General features: G+C 38.2%; 1 protein-coding gene across 1 annotated transcript in view; it reads left to right on the top strand.

The window, feature by feature from the left end:
• The window catches only part of CTNNA2 (catenin (cadherin-associated protein), alpha 2), a gene marked incomplete at its 3' end in the record, with an annotated part of 427,358 nt that extends 421,535 nt beyond the window's left edge, over nucleotides 1-5,823 (top strand). Inside the window, exon 9 of the mRNA XM_009999054.1 lies at nucleotides 5,650-5,823. Coding sequence (XP_009997356.1) covers nucleotides 5,650-5,823 — 174 coding nt within the window. The remainder of the gene's footprint in view (nucleotides 1-5,649) is intronic.
• Between the last annotated feature and the right edge of the window lie 381 nt (nucleotides 5,824-6,204).

Raw genomic sequence — 6,204 nt, 5'->3', positions numbered from 1 at the left:
GTTCTGCAACTTCATCTTTCCATATTCTCCTTGTCACCACTAAAGGGTTGTCAGGCCCTGGCCCAGGCTGCCCAGGGCAGAGGTGGAGTCCCCATCCCTGGAGGAATTTCAAAGACCTGTAGATGTGGTGCTGAGGGATATAGTGGTGGCCTCAGCAGTGCTGGGTTAAGGGTTGGGCTTGATGGTCTTAAAGGTTTGATCTAACTAAAATGATTCTATGAGTCTATTCTTTATTGGTAGATATAATACATCTTTGATACTATCCCAGCAGTCCAGTCAACACTGGGATTTTGTTTCTCTGTCCAGGCATGAAACAAAGCAGAGTTAGTACCCTGACAATAGTCATATGCCTGGGGGGGAATCATGGATGTCTGTCCCCAAAGCTTATACATATTTTTTCTGCTTTTATGTAACTGCACCAGTGTTGTTAGCAAGCCTGAGGCTTGGTCTTGCTGAAAAAAAAAAAAAAAAAAAAAGGGGTTTTAAAAGTGCAGTATAAAATTCCTAAGTCACAAAAATTTATAACCCATTCCCCCCTACCGCCCCCCAAAAAGAAAAAAGGTCAGATCAATGTGGATTCATTTCCTACGTACTTGGTAAACAGGTTCTCCTGTGCTTCTAACAAATAGGGTTTTGAGGAATCCTTTGTAGTGACCTATAATTAGAAGGAAGAGGGTTTTTGTGTGTGTGTGTGTCTTACTCTCTTTCAGAGTTCTGATCAAAGCTTGTTACTTCAAGGTACTTTCTATTAGTAAATTCATCCCCAGTCTTTTCCTGATTTCTCCTTTTTATGGAGAAAAAAGCTGACACAAAGAGAAAAAAAAAATAAAAAATACTTATGCTAGGTTTTTGTGATACAATTTCTTCCTGAGTTTTTGCTTAGGCTCAAATAGTAAATATTTTTATGTAATTATTCCAGAAATCTGTAGTGTCATTGTCCAAGTGGGATGGATGCTTTAAATGTAGTCTTTGTTGTTTAACATATCAAGACATAATTAACAGCATTAGGGGGTTTGTTAAGCTGTGGCTGTTCAGTCTGGAGAGGGTAGGCTCCAGGGAGGGCTTATAGTGGCCTTCCAGTACCTGAAGGGGCTCCGGGAAAGCTGGGGAGGGACTTGGGACAAGGGCTTGTAGTGAGAGGACAAAGGGCAATGGATCAAAACTGGAAGAAGGGAGATTTAGGTTAAACGTTAAGAAAAAATCCTTTATTGTGAGGGTGGTGAGACACTGGAACAGGTTGCTCAGGGAAGTTGTGGCTGCCTCATCCCTGGAAGTGTTGAAGGGCAGTTTGGATGGGACTTGAAGCAACCTGATCTAGTGGGAGGTGTCCTTGTCCTGGGGATTTGGAACTAGATGATCTTTAAGGTCCTTTCCAACCCAAACCACTCTCAAGTATGTTTCTCATCCCGCAGTCTAACATTTTTTCATAGGTTGTCATGTGCAGAATCGGCTGAGACTCTTTAACACTTCACTCCAGTAGCTTCTAGTGGTCACTGTCTTATTCTCCAGAACTCAATTTCACAATATATTGGATGTGACAAACTTTAAATGCAATGGGGAGAGCTTTATTTTCATCTCTTCCAATTAAATTGATTCCTGTTTGGGAGGTCTCTGCAGCTGCAAACTGGAGCTGGGTTCAGTTTGCAGTGCACGTTAAATAGGAAATGGTGAAGAAGGTACTCCCTGGTAAACTTTTGTTACCGAGAGCTTTATAGTGCCAGTCTTTATAAAGTTTAACAATCTGTTAGAGTCATTACTCTCCTGCTGGGACTTTACCTTCCAGTGTCATGATTAGACATTTAATTCTCTACTAGACTGTAAGTAGCACTGAGCCATTTTGGTTCTAAAATTGTTATAGAAGCATGGAAAGCATCATTTCAGTGGGCAGTTTAACCTCTTTGAGCTCAATTACAGCTGTGAATCAACAATGATAAACCAGCCCTAAATAGTGCTTAGAAGAGTAGAACATGATGCTATGAAAACCAGCAACTGACTCTGCACCATAAACTGACTAAATTGACTGAACTGGAAAGGCATAAAAATCTGCCTTGTGGTAAACCATATTTTCAGACTCTTTGCACGTCTTGATGTTTTTCTTCCAAATCTTTCTGCTGGTCTGATAAACTTATTATTCTTTTTAGCTATATATTAATTAATAGAGCTTCCTCTATGACAAAATGGATTAAACTTGTCCTTTGTTTAGTGCTTTCTCCTCTAACAAATGGAGTTCCACATAGAGGAAACTACCCACACTTTGACATCACCTCTCACTTAAAAATTCAGTGGGGGGAAAAAATCTCGAAGCATTGTCTTCTGAGTAATTGTCTCATAATATTTACATCAGAATGCTGGGTACATTAAGGCATTGCAAAGACATTTGTCAGTATATGTACAAGGTTAAGGTCTCATGCTGATTTGAGAACAAAACTTGACGTATCTTTGCCGCACGTTTTACGAGCATTTAAATTCAAGTCATGGATTTCTCCTGTTCCCTTCTGAACTGGTGTTGTTTGTATGAAACAGTAACATCTCTGGATGCAAAAGCCATCACTTTGGCTGGACTTTTTTGCAGTACATGGAGGAACATACAAGATTAGTTTCCCAGTAGTTACTTACCTTGATGAATAGCCGCGATTGTATCAAATAGACTGGTGATGCTGAGCTAATACTTTTAAATGTCTTGTCTTGTGTAATTCATATCACCTTGTCATGTATCCATTTGAGCTACTGGATGAATGCCTTATGTTCATACTCCTGTCACATGTAACAAATGATTTTGTCAAGTCATTCTTTATAGCTTGTGGTGATGGATGGCAAAATTTGTGGCCTCCTGCGTACATAAAAACCATTCACTATACCTTTCAACCTCAATGCAAGGGCATCCTAAACCTCAGAGAACCAATTTCTGAAGGAATTAGGGTGCATGTTTACATGAGGGATCAGAAATGTGCTACTGACATCCATGATTATCACATCCTAGGGAAACAGAATTTGTCAGTTTTATATTTTATCAAACCTGTGATGGTCAGAATTTGGATTATTTTTTTTCAGCTGCTGCAGTTCTGGGCTGCAGAAAGCAACATGCAGTTACCATTAGAAACAAGATATCCATTTTATTAACTCCTTTTCATTATATATAAATCTGCTGTATATTTACAATGGTAAACTCCACACTGATGGTGAGCTGATGTCCTTACTGTCCTTTTTATTGATTTCAGGTATGTGGTTGTAGACTGAAGATATTTAATATCAATGAAAATATGTTTGTACTTAAACATCCTGAGATTTTTCTTACAATTCCATGGGGGATATTTTTACAATTGTATCTATAACACTACCTTAACTTTGATTAAAACTTGAATTTCTTGTTCATTGAACACACCACTTTGAAGCATCCTTATGGAGTGATATAAACAGAAAACTGCCAGTGTTCTTTTAATACTTGAAGTTATTTCTTTGCACTGAACAGTAGCTTTTAAAGATTCTCATCTTGAACTTGAGCAAGGGGATTTTTTTTTTTAAGATTTTTTTCCCTGAAAGTGAGATGGAAGCCATGTGGGATTTTTAAAACCTATGTGTGCTGCTTTGGAAATGTTACCATTTGGCCGGTTTCAGTACCATGGACTCCAAAAAGTCTAATTATTGTTGTAATGTGAAGCACCCACCATGGGAGCAGTTCCTCAGCAACTGCTGGGAGATGGACATCTGTGAAGGGTGATTAAGCAAACGTGAGATGAACCCTTTCTGGCAATATGTCTCCCTTAATGCTGACTATAGATTAAACCCTTCAGGGAAGGATGGATATGCACAGTGATTGGAAATGTATCAGCTGGATAAAGCAGAGTGCCATGCTGATGCACTATTCTCTGGAACATCACATCTCTGTATTTTTTCATTTTTTCCAATGCTTTGATACATTTGGAGCAACATCACTGCTTATCTTTTTATTGGTATGGTACCTAGGAAAGCTAGTCTTGGATCAGGATGGTATTGTATTAAATGCTGTGCAAACAGACCTAAAGGATGGTCTGAAAGAGCTTCCAATATAAGAATAAAATAAGACAGCAAGTGGATATCAGCAGGTTGATGAGAGAAAAAAAGAAAGAGTACAAGGTGACAGTGTTGATAGGTAGTAGCTACCATACACCAGCTTCCCAAATGTTGACAGGTCTCTTTGGTATATTCTTCTATCTTTTTGTCTTTTTTTTCCCCATTTGTGGGTATTACTGTGTTAGCTTTTCTGAGTGCCTTAATCATTCTGGAAGTGGAAAAGTAGTTTGCAGGTAGAATTTGGGTAGAATGATTTTTTTTTTATATTTTTTTTTAAAGGAAATAAGAATTGCTGTTAATACTTTGGCTGCTTTAGTTGTAATAAAAATAAAAGGAATACTGCATGCAAATGCCTGTATGCTGCTTTGCTTTTACTGCACCACTCAGGGATTGACTTGAAATATTCAAAGTTAGCTTTCTCCCTGCTTAAATAGAGCTGATAATTGCTGCTGCCAAACAGCAAATGCATCTTGGATAGTGTATTTATAACGCCTAACACTACGCCAGCTTTCAGTAGATTAGGTGTTTTGATGACACCTTGAATAGCTAGAGCTTTCTTGTTCTGGACTGCAGAAAAGAGAAAATTACCTTTTCTGATATTTCACCTAACTAAAAATGTATGATTTAAGGATACTAATGGCTAGCCAGACCTGCAGGCTGAATAGCTCTCAGCTTGTGTCTGAGTCCACATTTTTTCATCCTTAACAACCAAAAAGCTTGAGAGAACATGCTAAAAATGTTTTTGATCCATACTCCTGTAGAGCATTCCAGCTTCCAAGAATTACTTAATATTTCAGCCATCTTTCTGACTGCCTTTCAAATTCTAGGGAAGTTTGATATTCATTAGTGGTTATTATAAAGGTTAGAAGAAGTTTGTGATGTGATTCTGATGATAATATTGTTTCAAACATATTTTTTTTAATGAAATAACAGGTGTTTGATCTTCAGTATCTTGTAGGGTGCTTTTTTTTTTTCTCCTTTGAAAAAAATTGTATGTTTTCTAATCCACCTGGAAAACTGTTAGAAAGGCTTCCTGTTTATACCTGCTGGAGGTATTTGAAAGACAATATGAAGCACAAGGCATGTGCTAAATGGAATCCTCATTATTGCATAGAATACCATTCAGTACAGGAATTAGAAGAGGCTTAGAAGCACAGAAATTAGAAGAGGCTTAGAATTATTCAGGCTAGTATTCTTAATGTTTGCTAGAAGTTAAGATCCTTAATCCATATTTGGCTTTTAAGGGAGCTGGACTGTTTTGTACAGAAATGTGTGCAGCTTTCAGTTCTCATCAATTTGCAATGTGTTATGTAGGTAATCACTGTCTTCTTACATAGATCCTTTCAGTCCAGTAGGATTAGATGTATGTCAGAAAGCATCTCAGGAGGGTTTTGCAGAGCCTAGACCCTTAAGTGTTTGATATCTGTAGGCTTGTTGCACATGTATAACTTGGAGGAAGGAAAGAATAAAACCCACACTCCCATCGAGTGCTGTGAGGTGCAACACAGCAATGCTTAAGTATAAGTAACCAATGAATGCAGTGAGAATGTATGTTGATGATAATTCTTTTATTTACTGGTCTTCTTTCTTTTGTCACAGCTAAGGAAGGCAGTAATGGATCATATATCAGATTCATTCCTGGAGACCAACGTGCCATTACTGGTTCTCATCGAGGCAGCAAAAAGTGGCAATGAGAAGGAAGTGAAGGAGTACGCTCAGGTCTTCCGTGAACACGCAAACAAGTTAGTTGAGGTAAGTGACCTGATTAACACAGTTAGATTTCCACCTTGCCTCTCCAGTACAGGCAAGGAAAATTTATATATTGGCTGAAATGTTAGAGGTGGCATTTCTGTAATACTGATTTCAAGAGTTTGTGTTAACTCTATCCTGGTGATTGCACAGCAGATGTCTGCGTGACTGGCAAAATGGAGCCTGTGCTGTATTGTAGTATCTCATTAAAGCAATTGAGCAGGTTAAAAATTGTATTTCCAGTATTTTGTCAAAAGTCATGAGCATGAAGAAGTGAATTTCAGTTCAGCTTTACTAACAGTGTGATACATCTTGATCTTAATCTCTGTTAAGTAAAAAGTTGAATAGGTGCATCACAGCAGGGTATCTGGTACTGGCTGCTCTGGACTTAAGAGCTTGTCAGTC

The sequence above is a fragment of the Chaetura pelagica genome, unplaced genomic scaffold (genome assembly GCF_000747805.2).
Source record: "Chaetura pelagica isolate M959 unplaced genomic scaffold, ChaPel_1.0 scaffold366, whole genome shotgun sequence".
NCBI lineage: Eukaryota > Metazoa > Chordata > Aves > Apodiformes > Apodidae > Chaetura > Chaetura pelagica.
The sequence above is the reverse complement of the archived record's forward strand: the minus strand, read 5'-3'. Positions and strand labels throughout refer to the sequence as shown.